Source organism: Mangifera indica, chromosome 2 (genome assembly GCF_011075055.1).
Source record: "Mangifera indica cultivar Alphonso chromosome 2, CATAS_Mindica_2.1, whole genome shotgun sequence".
In the NCBI taxonomy this organism is placed as follows: Eukaryota; Viridiplantae; Streptophyta; class Magnoliopsida; order Sapindales; family Anacardiaceae; genus Mangifera; species Mangifera indica.
Genome location: NC_058138.1, coordinates 946,562 through 973,721, shown reverse-complemented (window position 1 = coordinate 973,721; position 27,160 = coordinate 946,562). Strand labels below are relative to the sequence as shown.

Genomic DNA, 27,160 nt, shown 5'->3' with positions numbered 1-27,160 from the left:
TAATAATAAAGATTAAGTAAACCTTATACGAAAGTAATAAAACAAAGAAACAAAGAAATATTAAGAATCAAATAAAGAAGGGAAGGTTAGTCAATCTACTTGATTTTGCGAGTCAAGTTATAATATAATAATCCTTACCCATCTTTAATGACTAAGCTTTTCAAATATATATACATATAAAAATTATTGTTGCTACTTACAAAGACTGGTCAAAGTGAAGTTATTGCACCTTTGTACGATGAAATCTTGTCAATTAGAGGAGCAAGAAGCAAAATGTGGTTGCCAGTAGTAGGGCTTAAATTGAATTTTGATCAGTTGTTCATGGAATTTGTGAATTTACGTGGATAAGGTTCACGCACTTGCAGCATATTCAAGCATGTAATAGGTCCCTTTTAACATTCTCACAATCATGTACAGCTTGAAGTTAGATTTTCTCACTTTTACCCTTCATATATTTATCTATTGTAATCTATTCATTTTTAACTATTTTTATCCATAGCACCTTATTTCCACAGCTGAATCCTTTGACCAAAATGAAGAAACAAGCAGCACAATATTTCTTTACATGGAAATCAATTCACAAACTTGCAGTTTCTTAATAACCAAAAACTCTTCTATACTAATCATGGTCAGCCTCACCCAGTCATAAATTCATATAGTAGTCAATTCTAATAGTTAAGGACGATTCTTAAACTTCAATAATACAGGAGCATGTTCTCAACAACACCTAAACGAAACACTTACATGCTAAGTTTTACATATCCTAAAAGGTTTCACTACCAGTACACATTAAAGCCCCAAACATGTAGAACCTAAACCAAGAAAGCACTTTAAACATTTGTTCATTATGCATGAATATATAAGATCATTATCTGTCATGCATTGCCATTTCTATCTTTCTGCACAACAAAAGCACCAAAAAACAAAAGGCCTCAAAAAGGAACAAGACAACGAAGGAAAGACAGGCTTCTAACACATATTGAATTCTTGCTGGAACACCTCTCCTTTGCTTGGCTCATGAGTGACTAAAAGCCCAACAAAAAAATACTTTTATAAGTTATATTAGTCAGTCTTCGCTTATTTCCACATCAATATACTATCAAATTATACTTGCTCAAGTTGAATTACAATTCAATGCGTACCAGATTTCTAACCACATATTATATATTTGGAAGTCATTCAATGTATTTGCACTTTATGATCTTTGATGGATCTTTCCTAAATTGAATAACCTTTCTGACGATCCTATAATAATCTAGCAACAAAACACGAAATTCAAATTTTCAAACAATATTTCAAGTAAATCACATTTTTAAACTACAACATCATTATATAGATTCTCAATGAAAGTTGTTGAAAGCACATTGAGTCCACCTGATGACTGGAATCTTACAAAAATGGCATCAATTCCACCTTCTAATTTGCTCCCAATGTATTGAAAGTCATTTGGCACCAACTTTGCCAACATGTTGAACATATACGAGAACAACATGGCAATCTCACCTACAAAATTAAAAACACGAACAATTATTAACATACGTATTCAATTAGTTTTAATCCTATATATTTGAGATGACAAAAATGACATAGATTATGGCAATTAAGTAGACAGGACTATCAACAATTTTGAAAGGGTTACATGGAACAGAAGGGAGAGGATGGCATGGTGTCATGCCTAGTTTGAAATGACTGTAAACTAAAGCCACAAAACTGAATACTAGAACAAACTTATGGGATTTATCTATATCGATAGAACCATTGCAATTAACCACCAGAGACACCTAACTCTACCATAAATTTAAAAGATTAGATAATATTAGTAAAGTCCTTCATATGATAGATCATTTCATTTTGTCCGTTTAAATTTTGATTAATATCATATATAACCTTAAAATTTATTAATCAACTGAAATTTTAAAGGCAACTTTTATATATATATATATATATATATATATATCTTTTGAAATATGTTTAAGAAGAAATGTAACCTCATCTAATACCACACACTTACCATATGATTTTGTAGTTTGTTACCAACGTTTTTGAGGGTATCTTTTCCATAACTTTGAACAATTTGTAATCATATAAAAACAATATATTAATTTAATTGTAAAACATAATTTAAACTTAAGTTTGAATTCGAACTAAATATGATAAATTTGATCCAATCTCAAATTGGCTTCAAATATGAGTGGATTAGGATTGAATCTGCTTTTACATCTAAATAAGTTTTAATATGAAAATTTTAAATTTGAACACTAAAATGTAATATAACATAATTGCTAAAATTATATTAAAACATAAAAATGCCTTCATATTAAAACAATAGTATTTTATGTATAAATAAGTAGGTAAAAACATATTCAAATAAATTAATGTATTATTATATAATTAAATATAATTAAATCATCAATCATATGATAATATCTCAATTTATTTAAGTTGAAGAATATCCTCAGTTTATAATACCATTTAATATTACATATAAATAAAGTATACTAATTTTAATCACATAAGAATAAAAGAATTGCATCTTCAATTAAACAATAATATCCTAATATATTGGAGGTTGTAACATTTATTTTTCGAGGTTTTAAAAAGGTACAAAGATATCTCAATTTATTTAAACCAAAGAATATCCTCAGTTTCTATCTTAATTTCAACTCAAGTTTACAATTCCTAAGCTCACCAAATGCAGACTCAAGTCTTACATAAATCCAATTGAATCGAGTTTAAATATAATAATACTCAAATTACAGTCTGACTTGGTATCGTGGTAAAGCAGTATCATTTTTATAAATGTATTATTATTATCCGTAACACTGGGGTGGATTGTACTTTCTACTAACCTTGAGGATTCCACTGCGTATTTCTGATATTTTCTGAAACACTTACTCGTACTAACACTGGACCTGGGCATGTCTGGGAAATCCCATTTTCTTCATCCCTGTGATTCATTAAGAAAACTTTCCCTTTCCCTTTCCCTTTCTTCTTTCTCCTTCCGTACTCTGCTGAGTGTTTTTAGCCTTTTAATCTTTGTTTTCCGAATTACCCTCCATCCATGGCCACCGCCTCTGCAACCCCCGACTGGTGCAGTCTCCCAGACCCCATTTTCTTCAACATCGTGCAACGCCTCCAACCCAAACTGAACTCAGCCGTTTCCGCGCCGTCTGCAGCTCGTTCCGCTTTGCCGTCCCTCTCCCCTCTCCGAAACTTTCACTCGTCATTGCGGAATCCACTGTCTATGCCTTGCAACACCTTTCCTACGAGGCCCCTCCGTCGATAATCAAAGTTGAAAAATCAAGCCGGGGAAAAACCCGGGTCCAGGACCCTTACTCTCGCCGCCATTTTGAAGAGCACGTTCTTGACATGTTGCCTCAGTCAGTGAACTTGCTGGAATATCGCGTGCAGGAAATCGGTAAAAGGTATAGAATTGATTGGGTTCCGGTTGAACATCCGAGACAGTTCAGTGTGTGGAAGTATATTTTGTTGCAAAATTTGCCGTCTCTGCAGATAATGATGAGTTAGCGGTCATGGTTTTTCTGAATTTTGAGTTGATGGTTTGGAGAAGCAGTGAGAAGAAATGGGTCGACTTGGGTTTTGGTGATGTTGATGTTCAGGATATTGTTTATTATAAGAAGCAATTTCATGTAGTGATGTCAAATGGGCATATTTTAAGTGTTGATCCGAAGTCTTTGGAGGTTAGTTCTCCATTGTTGACCCTTTTTACTTACAAAAGCTTTGTAAATACATCTAGTGAATTGTATTTGATTGAAAATCGTAAGAGTAGTGGTAAAAAATTTTGAAAAATTTCTCTCCAACTAAGGCTGAGAAAGTGGTTTTGAATTCTATTTTCTATGTGTTTGAGCTTGACGAGGAAGAGCAAGAGAGGATTGAAGTGAGGGATTTGGATGGTAGAGCATTGTTTCTGTTTGATGGAGGTGGCTTATTTGTTTCGGCTAAAGATTTTTTGGGAATAAAACCAAATTGTGTTTATATGGGTGAAACTGATTCTTTGAGATTACATATGATTTTCCCGTGATGTATACTTCGATTTTTGACTTCAGTGACGGTGGTAACGAGTGGCTTATTACAGTTCCTGAATCTTCTGTATATTTTGGCCTCCACCAGCTGGTCTCTTCACTGAATATAAGTTTTTTTCATTTTAAATTGTCTATTGTATAGCACTTGCTGTGTTGAATTCGCAGGAGTGGACTTGTGCTTATGGTTCATATCTTTATTTGTGATAGCAATGCCATATTAAATTCTGATTTGTTTGACTAGATTGAAGACTCTTTAACAAGATTATGTAAGCATTGAAAATGCAGATTTAAAAAGCATATCAAAATTGTATGTTAGTTGGATCTGCTGGAATTGTTTATGTTTACAGGTTGTTACATGATTCTGATAGTGATGCCATATTTTTTTTAATTAAATTATGATTTGTGTAACTAGATTGAGGACATTTTTAACAAGATTATGTAAGCACTGGAAATGCTGATTTAAAAGGACATGGTATAAAAGAGTATACATACTGACTTCCTGTATGTAAATTTTTGATGTTCAAATGCTTATACAGATTTGAGTTGTTGTTGCGTGTCTTGAATCAGATATGAATTTGCTTTGTTGTGTTCTTTATTGTCTCCTTTTGCTACACCATCTTTCATGATGCTCACAATCCAAGCTTTAGCCACTTGTGGGTGCGAACTCTTGGAAAATCATTAATCCAGGTTGTTCTGGAGATAGTTAAATTACTCATTGCAGGTCGTCAAGCATGAGATTCAAGCATTATGATATCTGAATAGTTCAATGCTTTATGCAGTTTCTCTGTTTACTTCAGTTTCAGATAGTCAACTTTTAGGGAATGGTCGCATAACTCCATGATCTCTCTTCTCTCAGCCATGATTCATTGTCACAGGGTACTCTGTTTTTCTATTTCAGTCCTTGATAATCTCTCTATTTTTTCATATGTCAAAAACAAATATTTACCAGTAAACTAAGTTTACTTTTTATCTTTTCTTTCATGGATCGTATCCTCTTGGTTAATTTATGCCTTGTGGCAGATTCTCAAGTTTCTGTGGCATCAATATGTTCAGCCATTGGTGTTTATGCCGGCCTCTATGTGGATTTTTTCCGTGATGTGTTTACTGATTGATTCCTGGATTCTTACTCTATCAGACCTTTACTGTATTGAATCTTTTTCATCATCATTTACATATGAAGCATTATTTTGTTTCGAGTTTAACGTACAGATCCGTTCTCATATTCACCTAGAAAATTTTGCACTGCCTTTCTGAGTCATGTTCATCATGACTTTTTGTTCTCCTTAGTACTTTTAGCCAACGCCTGCAATTGAGCTTTATTATTACATGTTAGGTACTTGAAGAGCTTCTAAGCGTTGCAGATCTGTGGGTTTCTTTCGGCCTATTTGTAATATATATGTATAAAATCATCAATGAGCATTACTTCTACTTAGCCAAACTTAATGTACACATGTTTAAAATTCTACCGTGGTATAATTAGCAATTTCAAAAACAAATTACTAAAAATATAAACAGCTTATTTCCGTATGAATACACTATCAAATTGTACTTGCTCAAGCTGAATTACAAATTTAGCGCGTACCAAATTTCTAACCACATAAATACAATCAGGAGTCATTCAATTCAATGTATTTGCACTTTATAATTCTTAATGGACCTTTCCTAAATTGAACACAACCTTTCTGACGATCCAGCAATAATCTAGCAACAAAAAGACGAAAATCACATTTTCAAACAATATTTCAAGTAAGTCACATATTAAAACTACAATATCATTATATAGATCATCAACAAAAGTTCTTGAAATCACATTGAGTTCACTTGTAGACGAGGATTTGACAAAATTGACATCAATTTTAACTTGTGTCCTGCTCCCAGTATATTGAAAGTCATTTGGCATCAACTTTGCTAGCATGTCGAATAGATTCGAGAACAACTTGACAATCTCACCTGCGAAATTAAAAACATTAACAAATATTAACATACACATTCAGTTAGTTTTAATTCTATATATTTGAGATGACAAAAATGATATGGATTTATGGCAATAAAGCAGACAAGACTGTCCACAATTTTGAAATTGTTACAGAGAACAACAAGAGAGAGGATGGCGTGGTCATTATGGCTTATTTGAAATTAATTGTAAACTAAAGCCACAAAATCGAACTCGAGCAAACTACAGGATTCATCTCTTAGGATAGAGTCATTGCAATTAACCACTAAAGACATCTAATTCTTGATAAATTTAAATGATTGAATAATATCACTAAAGTCTTTCATATGATATATGATTTCATTTTGTCCCTTTAAATTGTGATTAATATCATATATAACCCTGTAATTTATTAATCAACTGAAAATTTAAAGGCTAATCATATAGAACAATACATTAATTTAATTGTAAAACAAAAATAGTAATTAATGTTACTTTAAGTGTTATGTCATCTATAGACTATATATCCTCAATTTGATCAATAAACAGAATTCAAACTCAAGCTGAATATAATAGATTTGATCTAGCCTTAAATTGACTTCAAATTTGACTAGACTAGGATTAAATCGGCTTCTACATCTAAATAAGCCTAAATATGAAAATTTTAAATTTAAACACTAAAATGTAATATAACATAATTCCTAAAATTATAGTAAAATGTAAAAATACCTTTATTATTTTATGTATAAACAAGTGATTAGAAATATATTCAAACAATTTAACGCAATATTATATAATTAAATCACTCAATCACATGATGATATATCAATTTATTTATACAAAAAAGTATCCTGAATTTATAATACCATTTAGTTTTACATAAAGTAAAATATATTAATTTTAATCACATGAAAATAAAAGAATTGGATCTTCAGTTAAACAATTATGTACTGAAGGTTGTCACATTTCTTTTTCAAGGTTTCAAAAAGGCATAAAAACATCATATCCAAAACAGTTGATAAATATATAAGTTATATGTTTAATTATAATTTTTCAAATTAAAGTTAATTCACCAATTTCTATCGTAAGTTCAACTAGAGCTCACAACTCCTGAGCTCACCAAACTCAGACTAAAATTTTGAATAAATCCAACTGAATCGAATTCAAATCTAATAGCACTCAACTTACAATCTTAGTATTGTGGTAAAGTAAATCATTTTTGTAAATATATTATTATTATTACCCATAACACAGGGGTGTCTTTGTACTTTCCAAGGAAGTTTGGAACTGTTGATAAGTGGAAAGGGCTACCAGCTGGCAAAAACTCTTGGAATGCTATCATAAGCTCAAACAGCTCTTTCCGAACTGCCGCTTGAGGGCAAGGTGCCTCTTGACGGGTGGGAATGTCAGGAGCAAGGTTTATGCAAGGAAAGAGGGAAGAAAGAAAGCTGAAGCTGAAGGAACAAGTGGCAAACATCCAGGAGTAACAAGTGGCAGTCATCTAGACAGGAAGCATGCAACAAGCAACCTTGAAGAAGCCGAGCCCAGGCTCTCAGTGGAAGGGACCACAGAAATGTTATTGGTTGAGGTGGCAGCAGGAGACGAGAGTTGACTATGGGGAGCATGACAAAGGAGACATAGGGGATGCAGAAGAGGGTAGAGAGAAATCAGTCAAGTAGAAGGAAGGGAGAGACCAGCCTCTTGAATGCTGGAATTTGGGTTTATCTTTTGATGTTCATTCTCTGTTGGTTTGTTTCGTGTTATGTTAGTTGAGAAGTGATACTATCAGCAAGAACAGTGACTGTAATTCTGAACTTCATCTACTAATATAAGAAACTTTCCATTACACTGCTGCATTGAGTATTTACAATTTCAATGAGTACAGAATACATTTTATCCTAGTCCTATTATTTTTGTACTTGAGCATAAACACAGCAACACTAGCACTTGAGCAGGAATAGCAGGAACATCCAGCAGCAATCTTCGGCAGCAACAGCAGGTTCATATCACATTAGCATTGGTCTGGCAACTCAGGTGAACAGATGATTGTTTTTAATTGACTTAGAACCTACCAAACTACCAACAAAGGCACCTAGGTAAATTGCCAAATCATTGGCCATGAGTCTGATTAAGAAGAACTTTGCCACAACAACAAAATCAACAACTTTGGTCCCAAATACAGGTCCTATGTCAATACCATGTAATTCTCAATGGAACTACACAGAAAATTTGTGCACGTCAAAGCACATATTAACATGATCCAACCCCTATTTTACCCCAGTGACAAAACTAAAAAACACAAACACAGACACATGATTATATTAAAGGATTTATTCAGTTAAGGAATTAGAAACTGAATCAGGATGTGTTGCTGAAGAAGTTCATAACCATCACATAGTAATGATGCAATAACTGAAATGTTATAAATTCAATATGCTGATGCTTTTGCGAGACATGTTCTTCCAAAGAACAAAAGAGCATTCACTCTGTATAACATAACCATAACAAAACAAGCAATAAAATCATATAATAAAAACTTTAAAATCATAACCTCCAGTGATAGACTGACTGACAGGAGGTTGATGTAGAACTGGTTTACCCTGCTCATAAGAATTTGCTTCTGGGACGCAGAACCTGAATACCATCTTAGTTGCGGCCCAGCATCATAAACCTTTTTACCATAATTCTTACTCTTAACAACTTTTCTTCTTCTTTTTTATCTAGACTTCTCAAATTTCCTATCAGCAGTCCATTAACTGTGCAAGAAAATCTCTATCCAACTGACCCCCATTACCTGCACTGCTTCCAAATAATGGTCTTAACTGTACAGAATTTCCCTGAAATCTCCAAAAAACATTTCCTCGCACAATTGAATCAGCGAACCCAGTTGCCATAATAGCCTCCTTCTGCTCCACAAAATCTTCTTTCCAAGCATCCCCTATAAAGGACTCCAACTTTTGCAGAATTAGAAATACCCTTTCGCTGACTATTTACATTACTCCAAAATGCAGAAACTTTCTCAACAGTTTCACAAATTTTGGAAAAAGAACGAAACCCCATTGCCCAATTGAATCAGCGAACCCAGTTGTCCTAATAGCCTCCTGCTCCAGAAATCTTGTTTCCAAGCATCCCCTATAAAGGACTCCAACTTTTGCAGAATTAGAAATACCCTTTCGCTGACTATTCACATTACTCCAAAATGCAGAAACTTTCTCAACAGTTTCAAAAATTTTGGAAAAAGAACGAAACCCCATTGCCCAATTGACCTAAGAAACCAGAACAATAGATAAACATAACCTATGATATTTTCCCCATTTCTTTATTCAGGTAATAATAAATGAAATGATTGTGGAAATAAAAGTTAAAAAAAAAATAGAGAAGAAATGAAGTCAAGGCTGACCATTGAGCAATCTGTTTCTGGATTCTCCTCTCACTCTCTTTTTCCTTTTATTTGTTCTCGTGTCGTATCCGAGCTTGAAAGAGGCAGTCGGAGCCTTTCTGGGTTGAAAGACACTAGTTATTAGAATCCGCTACCTGTGCCTACTAATCAGACCCTGATATTTGACAAAACTACGCTTAGATCCAACAAAATTAGAAGAGTAAATAAATTTCCCACCTAATGTTTGGCCTAAAAATACTGTACACTCCTATTTCACATGAATAACACTTTCCCATCCAATATCAAAATGTTTAAAAAGAATTAACAGTGTAAGGGTAAAATAATAATTTTATTATTTTTTTAATTTTGAAATTAAAAAAAACAATTGTCTTACAATAAGATTCAAATGTGTTAATATTGACACTTTTAACCTTAAAAAGTTCAAAATCAATCCTCAAATCCTTAAAATTGTATCCTCACTAGGGGCAAACATGACAGAATAATCATTTTTGAATAAAGAAATGCAAGCAACAGACTCTTCAACTAATTTACCATCATTTATGTCATTGATCATAAGTGTTCTATTAGGAGATTGCCACATTCAGGGCACAAAATATGCAGTACCCTAAAAAGTTTGCATAGATGATGAAGGTGGCAACATAGTCATCAAATTGTAATAATATACTACCCCTAAAGGTCGAATATTTTGAAAATCTGATTTGAACTGAAAGTTTTGTTTTCAAATATGCTTTTAATTAAAAAGCCCTTGTAATATTAAAACTTTTAATTTTGCATGTGCTCTAGCATATTCTTCATCTTCTCGACATAAGAAAATCTCTTAGCATGAACTTACTGTCAATATGAATTTTTCAAGATTCATCCTTAATCAATTCAAAAGTTTCCACTTTACCAAAATTCTCTTAAATCTAAAACTACAAGATCAGGAAGATCAATAGCTCCTATTAATTTCTTTGGATGAGCAGTCAAATACTTGCAGCACCTTCAGCTTGTAAAATTTTTGAGGGAGTTTAACTGAAATATTTGTGTTGGGTGAAAGTACAAGTTTTAGATTGACTCTGCCAAGTAATTGATCTCACATCATCCTCAAAATGAAATGCCTCCAAATCAAAATTGGCTTATGATAATCTTTAAACGAAACTTTAATTGTTGCCAAAGGAAAATTAGAGAAGCAATTTCTTGGTAGAAAAGTTTGGGTACTAATTACTGTATAAATTAATTAATAATTAGAAATATGAGTGCACATGATTAAATTCATGAAATATGGTAATGCAATTAATTAATAATTCCATGGAAAAGTTTAGCTAATGGCTTGTTTATAATTAAAATTATGTTGAAAAACAACTTAGAAAACTAGTAATTAAACATGCTTTTAATAGGCAGGAGTGTCATGGAAGGAATGGTCAAACATATATATTGGAATTATGCTCTAGCCCAATATTAATTAGTAATTATTAGATGATGATACAAGTTTGATTTTGACAAGATCTGTATGTTTGATGATGTAGACTAATGTACAACATCATGATGAAAAATGAAGGCAAATCTGAGTATGAATAATAAATGTGCAACAAATCAGATAAATTTAAATAAGAAAATAAATGAAATTCAAAATAGTAATATTAGCCAGTAGTTTAAATATGAAATTAGCAACTATTGAGGAAGGAATCATTCATCATTAAAATTAGATTAAAAAAACAAATTTTCATGAGGGCTTTACTTAGAGGCTTCGGTGGTTTGGGCTCGGCCTGTTTTGGTGTGGCCCATTGAGCTAGGTGTAGGTTGGGTTGAGGGCCTACATAATTACAGGTCTTTAGGTTGGGTTGACCCGAAAAATGTACAAAACCTACGACATGATCCTATATATATATATAAAGTTAGACTAGCCCATTAATTTTTAAAAAATAATTGTTTATATTATAATATTATTTTATTGATTTATTTATTTTTAATAATATTGTATATAATGTTGGATCGGGCCATTTTGCAGCACAACCCAACCAATACACAAGATTGGCATAACCCGCTATATTAACAGATTGGGTTACCCAACACATTTTACATGTCTACACCCTTTACTTATCAAATTAGGCTTAATAAGCCATCATGGTGAACTGACCCCTTGGATGATCGAAGTCAAGCCTAAGAAATAATATCAGCTCATAAAAATAAGATGGATTACTTGGTCTTAAAAAAACCCCCTATTAATCTTTTAAATAAATTATTAACATTTAATTTAATTTTTTGATATTCACAAATATTTGCGTCATCTCAAGTTATAAGCAATACGAAATTTAAAGATTATGATTACTTTCCAATTCTTATTCAAATTCAAAACTCAAACAACATTAGATTTTTAAACCCTTTATTTTAATATGTTTAATTGACCAGATTCCCATTACAAACTGTCCAAATTCAATCCACCATTCATTTTATATTACTTTTTCTAAATTTTCTAAAAATCATATACTTAAGTTTTGATTTATCGTATATGTATGTATGTATGTATGTATATATTAACTTGATATTGATCGCCTATGCCCCAAAGAATGGATTTTGACTTTGAAACTTGAGCTTTACTCTCCTCATTATCATCTTAGAAGCCTTGGTATCTTGAAGTAAAGTTTAAACAAAATTAGTGGAACATTTTTACACATTGGTATTTCCAAAGCATATACTCCGAAACAGAAAACTGCAAGTTTAATTTTATCGGTTTCAATAAAGCTGCCAGCTACATTGTCATTTTCTGATAATAAGAGTTTTCTAATCCGGAGACATAAGCTCACTGCTCTTTCAGATTAAGTATTGGTAAAGACGAAATACAAGAAAATTTTGAACCTGCTGAATAAGTGTTCTCTAAAGCAGTGTATCAAAATGTCGATGCCTTGAGAAACAGAGAGGCTTTGTTCTGAAGAAAACAAGTATAACCCATGTGGCTTAACTGCTAAAATCATTGGCATGCATGGAGTTTTGCTACAATATATCCTTGTACCAATACATCAACATAAAACTTGTAGAATTATACGGCGAAAGCTTGTGAACTGCACTTGTACAATGACGTATTATAGCTGAAGTTGTACGGAAAGAGAAATGATATTAAGAAAATACAGGGCAAGCTTTGAAGCAAAACCTTAGTGTATTAAAAGTGAAATAAGGAAATTATTTGTCATCTGAAAACACAGGCATGGGAGTGACCTTTCTTCTTATGTTAACAGAACATTAAACGAAAAAACCTGATCAACTCAGGCAAGCAGCTTCAGCTTCTCACGGTTCCTCCAAATTTAAACTAATTTACCCAGAAAAAGGGGAAATGACAGCAGATATAAACATTATAGGCTAAATACTCATCCATAAACTTGCGTCTATGAGCTTATTTTCCCTACGTTAATTGCCCTTTTCAATAACTATAGAAACTCAATTATTAGTCTCACTGTATCACAAGAATTATTGCTGCAGAAAAAATGTGCAAACAAGAAAAAACTGGTCTATACCAGTATCCTGCTATGGACCCGTTCACTTTCTCAAAGTTGAATGACTATGCCCAATCACGTATTTTGTTATGAGATTCCAGGATTCCATCCACAGTAACCAAAACAAGGCCAATCATCCATGCAGATTGTGATTGCTGGCACCTTATCCCTTTCTCTCATTCGATTCACAACGAAGTATCATTCTGCCCAAAAAATCCACCTGATGGGAAACTTTACCAAAAAAGGAGGCAATTCTAGATGTTAAATTTATTGTTCGAATATCCACACATTTCGCAACAACATATTTTCAGTGATCATCAACCTTAATTCCCCTGTTTCTGATGATTCTGCCTTACATCAGCATCCTTTGCCCTTGTTCTCCCATTGCTTGGTTCTCCGGTTTCTCCTTGGATTGTTAATTGTTACCATCCAAATTTTGTCTCTATGTTGTTGTCGGTTGCTCTGACAGATTGTTATTAACAGGTTTTCATCTCACTAAATCCCTCCATTAGAGATCGAATTTCAACCTCCAACTAATCCATCACCACTTGATCTAGCCTAGAATCCATGTGGGGTGTTAACCATAACCCAGCCCCCAGTGTGGGCTGATACCACTTTGATCGAAAATTACAGAATATATAATCAATAGAGAACCACAGAATGTGTAAATACACGTGCACAGAAATTTTTTTTGATGAAACTTCACACTAAAAGTGTTTATTCTCTTTCAGAAAATAGTAATAAGAACTAGAAATATACTTGCAGTAGAGGTGCCAGCCCCCTCTCTTTTTTGGCTGTAAAACCCCCTTAAAGAATTATTGAATTCTTGCTTGCCTCTTCTTCATCTGATCTTCTCTTTTTATAGTCTGTTTTGGCTTTGTTCTCTCAATCTTGGTCTGGTTGTCCGGCCTTGATTTCAGTTTATTTTATTTGTGCCTTGATTTCAACTGCCATTATCTGCCCTGATTTTGCCTCTTTGTTGTCTTCTGAATTGCTTCCTCATTGTTTGTTGTTTTCTCCTGATAATGTGCCTGAGATCTTCCTTCGTTTAATTCCTTTGCTTTTCCTTTTGTACACGTGCATGATTAGAGACCTAACAAATTACCACCTCATTAATGAATTCATTGACTGAATAAAAGAAAAGAGCTTTCATTTGTTTATATACATTCTCTGAGTGCCCAGGTTGGTAATCCAGGTCACTCTAAATCTAGGCTTTTGAAAATCAATCAATCAAACAAACAAACACAAATTAGTCAATTCATGACAAGTGGATTACCTCAGTTCAGTTTTCCAGGACAAAGAGCACAGAGCTTTCAGTACTAACAAACCCTTACTGATTGATTCATGAGAGATTAAAGCAAGAAGAACAAGTTTGTTATCAATGCAACATCGTATGGCCAAAACATAGAAGAGTGGATTTTCCAGCTTCACTAACACCCATCAATGCTGTAAGCACATCAGGCCTTAATCCAACAGAATATCAGAAAGCAGTTGGAAATTTCTTCTTCTCCTAAAACCAAAGGGAAGTAAAAGGCAAATTATACACAAAACACGCAAAAATGACTGTATGAGATCTGATGCCTTAAAATATCATGCAATAGAAATAATTGTTTTTGAATGCTACTGATAGGGGTTCAAAAGGTGAGACCATCCTGCCGCTAAATAAGATAAGACCCCAAAAAAAAATAATGTCAAACATTAAAGTGAAACAAAGACAACCAAAATAAAAATGGATAAAAATCTGAATTGAAAGTAAGAAATTAAATTCACCTTTGTGGAAGTATTTCTAGACTTTTCTTTCACAAGTTTACCATCAACGGAATCCTGACCTCCTTGAATCCTGCCCAACTTTTCTTGCAAAATCATCACACAAGATGATCAGGGGGCTGCATTTGAATTTTACTGGGTGAGCAAACTCGAGTAGCATTGTTTCTTCTTAAGTTAATATGTGATAACAGGATGAACTTACGCTTCAACAAACTTAAGGTCAAGATAAAGCCAATGTCGAAAAGTAAAGCCAAGCCAAACAAGGCGCCCAATGCTAGCCAGAAATAAGATTCATCAAAGTTTAATAATCCATGGCTTTCAAGTACCCAATGGTAGTGTTCCTGGGCAGCACAAACACTACCATTGGTAAAATTACCATCTGGCTATATATATGAAAAATAGTTTTGTTAGCTGACAAGACTGCTGCATAATTTTCTTGATTAGAGGAACCAAAAGGTGTTCCTATGAGAGCTCACCTTTTCCCACTGAGGAGCGAGAAATTCATTCACTGAAAGGGCTATCTCTCTATATGAAAGAGGGGAAACCCAAAAACCCCACTTCAACCACCCTGGCATGAAGGTTGCAACCAATGACATAGCACAAGTTTATCCTTTTTGAAGATGATTTTGAAATCAAATTGGATAAGGTCCAAATAGTCTAACCATGTGTGATAATGAAACCACCAAAAATTAGGATAGTATAATGCAAAAACACCAGCTATCATAGCAGCAGCCAGAGTCTGGCAGACTGGTGCCAACAACTGTAACATGGATATAAAGGCAAGGTGCACTACAAAAAATGAACGGACAGAAGAACCTAAAATCACAGCAATCAATTAGACATCAGAACCTTAGCCACCAGAAAGTCAGAAGCTTTCAGCAACCACCACTGTTAAATGATTTAAAAAGTGAATTTAAACATATTGTTTAGGAATTTATATCCTGAGTATGTAATCATCTTCTTTTACGGTGCTACAAAAAATTTACAAAGCTAATCCTAAGAATTCAGCATACTGTCATTTTGGAGAATACTTGATGATAAGCATTCGACATAGGTGCACTGATTGATCAAAAAACAGTTGTTGCAACATAACCAATCGATAAATAAGATGAAATTAAATAGAAAGGTATTTATGTATGAAAGGATACAATGTACTTGTAAACACAGCCATTGCAATTAAAACTTACCTCTCGACCTTAGGACTGTACCCAATTATGTAGTAACGCATGTCCATGTCATGAATATTTCATACATGTAGCAACTGCATATACGACAATACATCTTATATAAACAAGATAAGTATGCTGAAGATACCTTTGTGTAAGTATCTACATCTGGATCCGGAACAGTGCCTGTCTCCTCTCTTTTACTGACTTCCATCATCATATCTGCACAAGCAGAAAAATAAAAAATAGCTCTGTACCGTACAACTACTCGTGAGAATTTATTAGGTGGCTCTGATTAAATCTTCATTGTATTAAATTTAAGGAAGCCTACTTCTGCGGTTTCCAACACCAAGACATTGGGCAGGAAATTCAAGTGTTTCCCTCAGTCATCACAGCAATATGCAGATCTTCTTGGCTTATATAAGTTGACGTTTTCTGGGGAACAAACTCATCCATCCGGTGACCATTGAAGGAAACTTTTCCCCTATTACCCGTGAAGAAAATAGAGACAAAATTGAGTATATTAGGAAATTAAACTAAGATAGCACACAAATACTATAGAGAAGTAAAATAGCTGAAGAAAACAGAAGCAGAACTGAGTAAATTAGGCAATTAAGACGTTAAAAGCAGAACATTTATTGTAAGGAGAGGGTGTTTTATGAGTTAAAGAAAGAAGAAAAAAAAGAGAAAGGGTGAAGTTATAACGGGGTATAGTTTTGCCTGAAACTTTCTTTGAGAAGATGAGAGCATTCTTTGGAGAGACAGGGCTTCTTCCTCAGAGGACATCTATTGCTGCTTTCTTCCTCATCTTCCATACTCGTCATCAGGTTTCGGTCCTCTTCTCCTCCTTCTGACAATACTTCATTTACATCTGAGAATCCTCTATTCGACTCACTCCTTGATCACCTTTTACATCAATGACAACAAAATTTAATAACAAACATGATCATTGATCAACATTGGGTACAGAAAGAGTTCTAATGACGACAAAAGTCCAAAGAATCTACTACAGTGACATTAAACTTTTGTTAGTGCGGAAAAACAATGATAATTAAACAAGTGCAAGATGAAAGGAAGTTGTTATATTTGAGAATTCAAACATGGGAGACACTGAAGTAGAGGCCTGTGTCAGTGGGATCAAAAGCAAGGCTTCAGGAGTTGTTGCATTTGAACGAAGCGGTATCCATTTGAGAAATTTTTTTTAATAGTTAACTTTTTATGAAAAATTGCATACAAGTGGGAAAATTAAATTTTCTAACTTAAAAAGTGGAAAAGCAAAGTTTGGGTGGGACATAGTGATTCATACATTTTTGATCAGTTGAACTTATGAAGGCAATGTATATATTGTTTTGAAATAAGTTTAAGAGGAAATGTTTACAAACAACAGTCAACGATTTTGAAAGGTTTTTTGTTTTTACCAAAAAACCTTGCTGCAGGACAATGGCACAAATGAGAAATTAAATGCTATGAAATGATTCAAGAATAACCTCTGGTTTATTAATGTCCTCAGACGTGAACTTTTGAAGGCTGGGAATGTATAAGCTTGTCACAAAACAGGGGGTTTGCTTCAATTAGCTTTTTGAGTTCTATAAGCATAATATTAAGAGCCGATTTTGTGTCTCCATACTTGGAAAGATGCTCATTTTGCCTGACCACAAATTGCCAACAGAAAAGATCAAGTAAAAAATTTCATAGCATAACATACCAATTAAAAGGAATGGTGGTGTACTCACCTAAAGTTATCAAGAGTGAGGAGCTGAGTAATCTCCTTGAAAAGATCTTCATTGAAAGATGCAAAAACCTTAAGGTCCTTGACAAGAATCTCAATAGTCTTTGCTCGATCCTGCCTGATAACACAAAGGAAAAAATTGGAGCATTATTATGCAAATATGGGTTCAAACTGTTACATTAAAAAAAAACAAATTACTTCACTTCTAATGAATAAACATATTGTTAGTTTTAATATGTCATGATCACTTCAATCGATTTAAGATATTGGCACAATGAATCAAAAGTATATCAATTTCCTTTTAAATTATATTTGTTCACATAACGCAAAACTAACAGTGATTTATTTGAAATAAAATTCATCAAAGTTTAAAAATCCATGGCTTTCAAGTACCCAATTGTAGTATTTTTGGGCAGCACAAACACTACCATTGGTAAAACTACAATCTGTCTATAAATATAAGAAATAGTTTCATTAGCTGACAAGATTGTTGTATAAGTTTCTTGATTAGAGGAACCAAGAAGTGTTCCCATGAGAGCTCACCTTTTGCCACTAAGCAAAAAATTCATTTACTTAAAGGCCTATCTTTCCATATGAAAAAGGGAAACCCAAAAATCCCACTTCAACCACCCTAGCATGGAGGCTGCAACCAATGACATAGCACAAGTTTATCCTCTTCAAAGATGATTTTGAAATCAAATTGGATAAGGTCCAAATAGTCTAACCATGTCTGATAACGAAACCACCAAAAATTAGGACTACTATAAAGCAAAAACACCAGCTCTCATAGCAGCAGCCAGGGTTTGCCAGACTGATGCCAAAAACCGTAACATGGATATAAAGGCAAGGTGCACTACCAAAAGTAGAATGAACTGACAGAAGAACCTAAAATCATAGCAATCAATTAAATATCAGAACCTCAGCCACCAAAAAGCGAGAAGCTTTCCGCAGCGACCACTTTTAAATGATTTAAAAAGTGAATTTAAACATATTATTTAGGAATTTATATCCTGAGTATGTAATCATCTTCTTTTACGTTTCTACAAAACATTTACAAAGCTAATCCTAAGAATTCAGTATACTGTCATTTTGGAGAATACTTGATCATAAGCATTCGATATAGGTGCACTGATTGATCAAAAAACAGTTGTTGCAGCATAACGAATTGATAAATAAGATGAAATTAAATAGAAAGGTATTTATGTATGAAAGGATACAATGTACTTGTAAACACAGCCATTGTAATTAAAACTTACCTCTCGACCTCAGGACTGTACCCAATGAGGTAGTAACGCATGTCCATGTCATGAATATTTCATACATGTAGCAACTGCATATAGAACAATACATCTGATATAAACAAGATAAGTATGTTGAAGACACCTTCATGTAAGTATCTACATCTGGATCCAGAACAGTGCCTGTCTCCTCTCTTTTACTGACTTCCATCATCATATCTGCACAAGCAGAAACAAAAATAGCTCTGTACCTATCAACTACTCATGAGAATTGATTAGGTGGCTATGATTAAAACTTCATTGAATTAAACTTAAGGAAGCCTACTTCCTCGGTTTCCAACACAAAGACATTGGGCAGCAAATTCAAGTGTTTCCCTCAGTCATCACAGCAATATGCAGATCTTCTTGGCTTATATAAGCTAATGTTTTCTGGGGAACAGACAATTCAACCGGTGACCATTGAAGGAAACTTTTCCCCTATTACCTGTGAAGAAAACAGAGACAAAATTGAGTTTGAGTTAAAGAAAGAAAGAAAAAAGAGAGAAAGGGTGAAGTTATAACGGGGTATGGTTTTGCCTGAAACTTCCTTTGAGAAGACGAGATTATTCTTTGGAGAGACGGAGCTTCTTCCCCGGAGGACATCCAGTGCTGCTTTCTTCTTCATCTTCCATGCTTGTCATCAGGTTCTAGTCCTCTTCTTCTCCTTCTGACAATTCCTTCTAAATGGAGCCAAATCAAAGAAAAATCATATCAATAAATTAAAGTCAATATTTCCCTTCAAAACCTATAATAATTTTAACAGGAACCAAGGATAAAAAGAAAAAAAAAGAATTTGATGGTTGTTAGAAATTTCTTAGAAAAATATAGAGGAAGCTAGTTGTATCCTAGTAGTGAAGAGAGGTGCGAAAGTATGTGGTGGCCACTAGTTCAACAATAATGCTCACCATAGACAAATTCTTTTATGCAGTTCAAGGTCAATATTGTTAAAAACAGAATTAATTATAATTAACACTAAAAATATAATATTCTTAAAAATTGCTCAAATTTAAACTAATTAATTCGATAAATGCCTGTTTTTTGTATTCTTGTTGTATAGTTGTATTCAAGTCATTATCCCCGATCTCTACCTCTCTCACATTCTCACCTTCAAAACCCCACTTCAACTACCCTGGCATGGAGGCTGCAACCAATAACTGTACATGTAGTATTACTCATTATAAATATCCGAGTGAACATTCATGAAGAGGCGATGAAGATCATCGACCATTAAATCAGAATGAGAGTCATGAAATGTTTTTTTCCATATTCAAATTACAAATGCTCACTTTGGTTCTAAATAATTATAAATGTTCACTGTAGTTCTAAATAACTTCCCAATCAGGTTTTAAATTACAAAGTAAGGCATTAAACATGTATCGATTCTCTATCAGAACACCTTTCCTCTACTTGGCTCATAACTCACTAAAAATCCAACAAAACACAACTTATCTATACACTGTAAAATTAAACTTGCACAATTAATATTACAATTTAAACTGTTGGTTCAATGCACTTTTAAAGACTTAATTAATCTCATCAAATATAAGTAATCTAACATGTTTAAGACTAAGAATTTCATTTAAAACAAACAATCAAACCTGGTTTCTATATAGATAAAAATATTGAGAAGCAAAACAATGTATTTTCCTTCACGATCCTTGCAGTACCAATTAATCTCAAAAATCACGTTTTCAAACATGTTAAGTAAATCAAGTTTTATAATTACACCTTTAGATCCTCAACGAAAGTTCCTGAAATCACATGGTGTCCACATGCTGACTAGAATGTGACAAAAACAACATCAGTTTCAACTTCTGATCTGCACTTAGCGTCAATGTCAGCTTGTGTACAAAACATAGGTAATTTCCAGCTCGTCTACAAAACATGGTTAGTTGCTTCATGAGTCCAAAGAACAGGGCACCCGTGTAGTAAGTTGCCTGAAGAACATCAATATCCAAGTCTACTTCATTGTGATCGTTGCATCTATAACAATCTGTAACAAGAAATTGCTTTACGTGTCAACTCATCATTGCATATTCTTATAAAACTTTAAACCTTTGAGCTGATAATACCTGTAGTCCGTCTCCTTTAAGACAGTGAGAGATGCCTCTTCTCATGTCATCTCTCACCATTGTTTCAGTGCAGATATAAAACTCAAAGGACCTGGGAAGCCAAAATAACAACTGAGATACATAAACTCAAAACATTTGCGCAGAAACAAATAAGCCAAAGAAAGTATGGTCACAGCTCCATTCAAGAGAAATATCTTTAAAATTGCCAGTTAAAATGACCACTGTTAAGAACAATGCATGCATTTGACCTTACCAACATCATAAGGAACGCAAATGTTAAAGATACTTTCTCAGAAGCATCTACATCTACATCCAGAACAATTCCTGCCTCCTCTCTTTTACTGACCTCCATCATCATATCCAAACACAGAGAAAAACAAATATATACTTATGTACTTCTCAATTACTTGTAGAATTAATACAGTAGCTACAACTAAAACTTCCCTACCTCCTCAGTCTCCAACACCAAGACACTGGGCAGAAAAATCAAGCGTTCCCCTGATGATTTTTTTTTTTTTCGGGGAGCAATTTCGTCTAGCCTGTAACTATTTTTAAAAAACTTCCAATCATCCATTGAATAAAACGGAATCAAAAGTTAGTATATAAGTAGGACATCTAACTAAGATAACACACAATGAAGAAAAAAAATTAAATGAAAACAGCATTCACTAATTTCATCTTGCATCAAGCTAAAAGCAAATTAATGTATGGGTAGGAAAATAATTTGGGTTTGAAAAGACTCGGCTAGTTTTGATCAAGGAAAACAACCTTTGGTCTGTGCAGTAGAATATACAACTATATAAAATTGTGGTATTAGAAATGTGCACCTGTGATGTCCTGAACCAAGAATCTCTGTGGCTTTTTTTGGCTATATTGGGCAATGTCAGACACCAGTTCTGTTCATTATACATGAATGTATAAGATCACCATCTGACATGCATTGCCATTTCTAGCTTTCTGCACAACAAAACAGTGCTGACCAAAATGAAAAACAACCAAAAAAGAAAAGGCTTCAAAAAGGAACAACAGAAAGATAGGCTTCAAACATACATTTGAGTCCTTGCCGGAATGCCTGTCCTCTGCTTGGCTCATAACTGACTAAAAATCCAACAGAAACACAACTTTTATAGGTTAGCATATTCATCAATATATTAGTCAGTTAGTCTCAAAACAAAGCCCTTCCAATCATCAAATGGAGAGTCTCACCAGCTCTGGAATTTCAATCATGTAACTTCATCATGCAAGTTGGGCATTATTTCTGCCTACCCAAACCGAATGTACACATGCTTAAAATTCTACCGTTATCAACTCCAATAAAACCACCAGCTACATTTTCTAAGTATTGATATAATTATCAATCTCAAAAGCAGATTACTAAAGACATAAACAGCTTATATCTGCATTAATGCACTATCAAATTATTCTTGCTCAAATTGAAGCATGATATAGTGTGTACCAGATGTATAACCAGATAAATATATTCAGGAGCCATTCAATTCTATGTATTTGCACTTTACAATCCTTGATGGACCTTACCTAAATTGAATACTGCCTAGCAGATGACATTTTCAAACAGCATTTCAACAAATCACATTTTAAAATCTAAAGCTTCATTATATAGATCCACAAGGAAAGTTCCTAAATCACATTATATCCACCTGTCAACTAAAATCAGACCAAAAAAATGACATCAATTTCAACTTCTGATCTGCTCACAGTGTATTGAAGTCATTTGGCACCAATTTCGCTGACTGTGCTGAACAGATTTACTAAAACTTGGCAAACTCATCTGCAAAATTAAAAATATTAACAAACATTAACATACACGTTCAAATAATTTATGATAACGAAAATGACCTGGATTTCTCGCAATTAAGCAGACGATCGTCGACGATTTCGATTGGGTTACAGAGAGCGGGAGGGAGAGAACTCGGGAGGTCTCTATGGCTCTTTCAGAATTGAGTGTGAACTGAAACCACAAAACCACTCGAGATACTAACTCTGCGAACAAAGTATAAAATAATCCCTTTAAATTTTTATCAAATATCATATATGACCTTATAATTTATTATCAATAGAAATTTTAAAGGCAAATTTTATATATATATTCTTTTGAAATATGTTTAAGAAGAAATGTCAACTCTTCTAATACCACATACTTACCATATGATTTTGGACTTTGCTACCATGGGAATTTTTCCCATAACTTTGAACAATCTGCAATCATAAAGAACAATACATAAAGTTAAACATAAAGCAAAACTGTAATGAATTAATGCTACTTTCAATCTGTCAAATAATTATAATATATCAATTAAACAAGAAGATGAGAAATTTCCTCAACAACCACCTCAATACTTAAAAAACATGTATACTCAAATTATTTTAACTTTGACAATAAATAAACTATAATATTGTAGTTTCTCAATTTGTACTTAGGGAATTTTAATCAAAGACAAAATCAATAGTAAACAACATTGAGGATTGACTAATATTAACTCAATGGAGAACAACAAAGTCTACAAAAAAAAGTATATTGTTAAATAAATGAATACATACCATTTTGTAATTGTGTTGTGACATAATTAAGGTCATCTGAACAATTTCTCCAGTTCACTTGCTGTAACCTTGGCATGTTTACACCTTCTCTTGAAAAAGTCTTCATCTTGGAGCATTCATGCACAGCTAATGAATTTAGGAATGGAAAATTTAATGTGTAATTCCCATAATAGAAGCATGTGAGACTTTCTAAATTAACCAAGCGTAAATCCTCCAATCTCTTAAAAATAATTTCATCTTTCTCTGTATCTCCCTCATTTGCTAATACCTCTGTCATCATTTCACATTTTTCTATTGACAAGTTTTTTAAACACACCAGAGTTTTGGCTGTTGAGGATGTCATTAAGTTTTGCATGCCACTACAATACTGTACCTTCAAAGTAATTAGATTTTTAAAAGATGATGAAGACGGCAATAGAGTCATCAAATTGTGACAATGTTTAACATTTAAAGAATGAAGATTTTGAAGAATTGATTTGAACCAAGAGTCCTGTTTCCAAATGCACTTTAAATTAAAAAGTCCTTGCAATTGTAGAACTTTTAATTTTGAGAGTGCTCCAACATATTCCTCACCTTCTTCACATGAAAACATCTCTTCATATGAACTTACTGTCAATATGAGTTCTTCAAGATTGATAAATTTCTCAAGAATATGAATTTGGATATATGCATGGTCATCTTTCACCAATCGAAGAGTTTCTACTTTGTCAAGGTTCTCTTGAAACTCTCCTTGCAAAGTTGTCTTGATATTCCTTCCACTTAATGTCAATTCTTTCCAAGAGAAGCCAACCTAAAGGAAAATCATGTCAATCAAATTAAAGTTAATATTTCCCTTGAAAGCCTATAATAATTTTATATATATTTAAAGGAACCAAGGAGAAAAAAAATGAATTTGCTCACTATACACACAATTTGTTTTTTATGTGGTACAAGGTCAACATTGTTAAAAACACAATTAATTACAATTAACGCTGAAAATATAATATTCTTAAAAATTACTCAAATTTAAACTAATTAATTCAATAAATACCTGTTTTTTGTATTCTTGTTGTATAATTGTATTCAAGTCATTATTCTCAATCTCTACCGGTCTCACATGCTTAGCGTAATCAAACTTAATGACACTATCTTCAAAGTTGTAAATGACTTTGTCTAACTTTGGTGTGCATATGCTTCCTCGACAAAAAATCTCCAAATTAGGGCAATCTTCTATAATTAACTCTTCCAAAGATGGAAAATTAAAGGAGTAATTCCCAGAGCAAAAGCATATGAGACTTTCTAAACGTTCAAGTGACAACTTGTTCAAACTATTAAACACAATTTCAGTACTTGTTGCATCTCCCTCATTATCGACTATTTCAGTCAACATATCACAATATGATATGCTAAGTTCTCTCAACTGCGTCAAACTTTTAGCCATTGAAAGTGTAATTAACTTCATTATTAATCCATTGCATGAACTTACCTTCAAAACTTTAAGATTTTGGAAAGAACCTGAGAATGGCACTAGATTGATCAATCTGTAACAATAATGTACTTCTAGAATTTCAAGATTTGGAAGATCACATAGGCTCTTAATGTCTTTATATTGACTTTGAGATAGTTGGAGCTCTCTCACATTTTCAAATCTTTGAAGGAGTTGAAGTGGAATATTTACGGAGAAATCCTCATCGATTGTAAGAGTTTTAGATTGACTCAACCAACCAATATTTGTCTCACCATCAAAAACCTTCAAATTGAAATTAATCTACAAATCCATCAAAACCAAATCCAGTTAGTTTTTGATAATTCTTGAAAGAAAACTTTAATTATAGCAAAGGAAAAATTACAGAAAAAATCAATACTTTCAAGTATTTCTAAACATGATTAAATTAATGAAAAATGGTAATGCAATTAGTTAAAAATCCCAAAGAAAAGTTTGAACAGATTATAATAAATTAGCCTTTCAATTTATTACCTAGTGGTATTCTCTACCTATCAGTTCATAATCTGAACCATAAAATGTGCTTGTATAGATGATGAAAATCGTTATATAAGTTGACCAACGACAAAATAAATCCAAACAAATAGAAAGTAATTAGTTTAAATTTGTTCAAATCAAATAAACATTGATTTTTCTTAATTTTTGTATTGTGGAAAAATAGAGATGATAAGAATTCTATGATTAAATTTTTGAATAAATATAATATATATAAGAAGAAAGTTAATTTTTATTTTGATAAACAATGAAATAAGAGATTCTTACCTTATTGTCCAAGAAGATAAATTTTGGATCTAAAATATTAAGCTCAATCTCTACATTGTTTTCTTTTAAGCTCACATATTTGGTACAATCTTTGACCACCAACTCTTTCAACTTTGGCATTTCTAAAGTATATATTCCAGGGTAGAAGGCTGTAAGTTCTGGTAGATCTTCAAGCATCAATAAGGTTATATTTGGAAAGACAAAATCGACAACTGCATTTGCTCCTTCTTCTTTTGCAACAATCTCCTTTAAAACCTTGCAATTTTGAATCTTTAGTTGTTGGAGTTGGTGGAGGCTTTTGGCAATGGAAGATGGAAACGCATTTTTTATGTTTTCACATTCCCACAAGATCAAGTGTGTCAAATTTTGATAGAAGGAAGTTGGGTGTTGGTTGTAGCCAATCTCTATAGAATTATCCTGGTGGAATGTCTTAAACTTCAAATTCAAATCAAGAGAGATGTCCTGCAATAAAATTTGATAATTATTTTATTATAAAGTAATTAAAAATGATTATGTGTCTTTCTTCTAAACTAAAAAAACTTGAAGAGATAAGTAAATATTTATACTAAATTAATTGAATGCATACCTGGTTTTTCTTTTTATATAATCCTTGTATGGTTTTATTAAGATCATTCTCTTCATTCTCTACTTCCATTTCCTCATAACTGATTTTCTGTAACTTTGGAGTGCTCAAGATTCCTTTACAGAAGGTTATCATATTCGGACAATTTTTTATATTTAACTCTTCCAATGATGGGAAATTGAAAGTGTAATTCCCTGAGCAGAAACATATAAGACTTTCTATGCTATCAAATGACAACTTGCTCAAATTCTCAAAAACAATTTCAATTGTTGCATCTTCCTCAATTTCTAATATTTCCATCAACATTTTACAATGTGATATCTTCAATTCTCTCAGTTGCACCAAACTTCTAGCTGTTGAAAGTGTTGTTAAGTTAACCAACTCATGACAACCATGAACAAAAAGACATGTAAGATTTTCAAATTTTTGAAAGGGCCAAAGTGGAATAGGCGTTGACTTATAATAGGAGATTTCAAGTTTTTTATATTGACGCCACCAACTAATCTTTTCCAAACCATCCCTTAATTGAAATTCCTTCAAATCATGGTTGATCTACAAAGCCATAAAAACAAAATTCAATTAAGTTTGTAATTATATTATTATAATAAAAATTTAGTTAATAGCTTACTCTGTTTTACCTTTATTGATCTTTTAAAGAAAAAAAATCAAAATCAGCATTAAAATTACATTCAAAAACTATTTTTTTCAAAACCACTAATTAAACAAATTTATTGTTTTTTTTCCTGGAAAATCTTAATTGTTTAATGTAATATATAATTTCAATATTCAAGAAAAATGATTCAGCTCATTAAGCTTTCCAATAATATGAAAGACCATGCGCCTATTACATATATTTCTAATAAAAATAAAATTATATTATGATTTTTAGAACCTAATAGTACCTTAAAGAGTTCGGAAA

The 27,160-nt window shown here is 32.9% G+C and overlaps 2 protein-coding genes and 1 long non-coding RNA gene across 8 annotated transcripts in view; 1 reads left to right on the top strand and 2 right to left on the bottom strand.

Moving 5' to 3' along the window:
- Nucleotides 1-19,213, bottom strand: part of LOC123208966 (protein TOPLESS-RELATED PROTEIN 2-like) — a 55,942-nt gene extending 36,729 nt beyond the window's left edge. Inside the window, exons 1-5 of one of the 5 annotated variants that reach the window (XM_044626660.1) lie at nt 19,069-19,213; nt 18,762-18,988; nt 17,510-17,623; nt 17,264-17,362; nt 16,497-16,682 (exon numbers count right to left, since the gene is read on the bottom strand). In XM_044626660.1, coding sequence (XP_044482595.1) covers nt 17,283-17,362; nt 17,510-17,623; nt 18,762-18,988; nt 19,069-19,094 — 447 coding nt within the window. In that variant the 5' untranslated portion in view covers nt 19,095-19,213 and the 3' untranslated portion in view covers nt 16,497-16,682; nt 17,264-17,282. Of the gene's footprint in view, nt 1-16,496; nt 16,683-17,263; nt 17,425-17,509; nt 17,624-18,761; nt 18,989-19,068 lie in introns of those variants that run through there. The other 4 variants (XM_044626662.1, XR_006500883.1, XM_044626661.1 and 1 more) reach the window with 4 other exon arrangements.
- Nucleotides 1-27,160, bottom strand: part of LOC123208952 — an 82,144-nt gene that overhangs the window by 52,048 nt on the left and 2,936 nt on the right. The window contains exons 4-13 of one of the 2 annotated variants that reach the window (XM_044626623.1): nt 26,245-26,793; nt 25,659-26,120; nt 24,444-25,160; nt 23,414-24,203; nt 23,018-23,071; nt 22,712-22,855; nt 21,905-22,643; nt 21,682-21,811; nt 20,855-21,399; nt 20,425-20,775 (exon numbers count right to left, since the gene is read on the bottom strand). In XM_044626623.1, coding sequence (XP_044482558.1) covers nt 23,037-23,071; nt 23,414-24,203; nt 24,444-25,160; nt 25,659-26,120; nt 26,245-26,793 — 2,553 coding nt within the window. In that variant the 3' untranslated portion in view covers nt 20,425-20,775; nt 20,855-21,399; nt 21,682-21,811; ... (1 more) ...; nt 22,712-22,855; nt 23,018-23,036. Of the gene's footprint in view, nt 1-20,424; nt 20,776-20,854; nt 21,400-21,681; nt 21,812-21,904; nt 22,644-22,711; nt 22,856-23,017; nt 23,072-23,413; nt 24,204-24,443; nt 25,161-25,658; nt 26,121-26,244; nt 26,794-27,160 lie in introns of those variants that run through there. The other variant, XM_044626624.1, reaches the window with a different exon arrangement.
- Nucleotides 2,932-27,160, top strand: part of LOC123208977 — a 98,262-nt gene continuing 74,033 nt past the window's right edge. The window contains exon 1 of the long non-coding RNA XR_006500904.1: nt 2,932-3,701. This is a non-coding gene — a long non-coding RNA (uncharacterized LOC123208977). The remainder of the gene's footprint in view (nt 3,702-27,160) is intronic.